The 1,241-nt window shown below is 38.0% G+C and overlaps 1 protein-coding gene across 1 annotated transcript in view; it reads right to left on the reverse strand.

Annotated features, from left to right (window-relative positions):
• Positions 7-1,241, reverse strand: part of LOC109823505 (pentatricopeptide repeat-containing protein At2g13420, mitochondrial-like) — a gene marked incomplete at its 5' end in the record, with an annotated part of 3,798 nt that continues 2,563 nt past the window's right edge. The window contains 1 exon segment of the mRNA XM_020389783.1: positions 7-1,241. This exon segment is cut by the window's right edge and continues 382 nt beyond it. Within this exon segment, the coding sequence (XP_020245372.1) occupies positions 691-1,241 (551 nt within the window).

Raw genomic sequence — 1,241 nt, forward strand, 5'->3', positions numbered from 1 at the left:
TTCTAGAAGGCGAAAAAAATTCACCAATAACAGTATTATAGTACAGTATAATTTAGACTGAAAAAACCAAACGGCCTGCATATTGCTTCCGCAACATTCCTTTTTTTTTAGTTGGAAAAAACTGCCTCGTTCTAATAAAATCGATTGCCTTCTGTGCAGTTTGAGCTGACATTGTCAAATTTCAGCACCAAACTTCAAAGATTCTTCGACCTTCTTCAAACTTATACAAGTCCTCAACATCGCACGGTATCAAACCCCGACACAATCTCAAATGTAACTTCAGGAAGAAATCTACCGACATGTTTCCTTTTAGGGTAAATTTCAGAAAACTACCATGAACATTGGAGGATTTTGCACAAAACTAACATAAACTTTTTCCATTAGTGAAGACTAAATTTCTTTTTAATCAGAATCAGTCACCTTCTCATTTCTAAGGTTTGAACTGATACTGTTGAAATTCAGCAACAACCTTTGAAGAGACTTCCTCGACCTCGTTCTTCAATCTCCTCCAAGTCCTCAACAGACCAGGACTGTGTCAACCCTCGGTATAAAGTCTCAAAAGTGATTCTTTTTGGAAAAGTCTACCATGGGGTGGATTAAAGGAACTATGATCAGTTCGGGGGCTTTTCCACGGAACTACCGTAAACTTTTTCTACTGAAGAAAACAACCTTCTTTGAAAACAAATCCAACTACCTCTTGTAAGGTTTGAACTGATACTGTTGAAATTCAGCACCAAACTTCAAAGACTCCTCCTCAACCTTGTTCTTCAACCTCCTCCAAGTCCTCAACATATTAGACTGTATCAATCCTCGATATAAACTCTCAAAAGTGACTTTTTGTGGAAGAAAACCCTTCTCAATCATCTCCATGAAGTACTCACATGCCTCCCTCCACTTCTGCTTCTCACATAGTCCATGAATCAACAGAGTGTATGAATCTAAATCAGGACCAACCTTGTTCTCCTTCATATCATTCCATAATTCCAAAATTATCTCCATTCCATCTAGCCGTGAAAACATTCCAATCAATATGTTGTATGTGTGTATATCTGGCTGACCAGTGTCCTTCATTTTCTTGTATAATTTTATAGCACTCTTTGCATCTTTCCTTCCTCGATACTCCTTAAAGAAGCAATTATATGTAGCTGCTGATGGGCATACACCATTTTTGGCCATTTCATCAAGTAATACCTCTGCATCTTCCAATCTCCCACATGAAGCTAAACACTTGACAACTGAAG

The sequence above is a fragment of the Asparagus officinalis genome, chromosome 9 (genome assembly GCF_001876935.1).
Source record: "Asparagus officinalis chromosome 9, Aspof.V1, whole genome shotgun sequence".
Lineage (NCBI taxonomy): Eukaryota > Viridiplantae > Streptophyta > Magnoliopsida > Asparagales > Asparagaceae > Asparagus > Asparagus officinalis.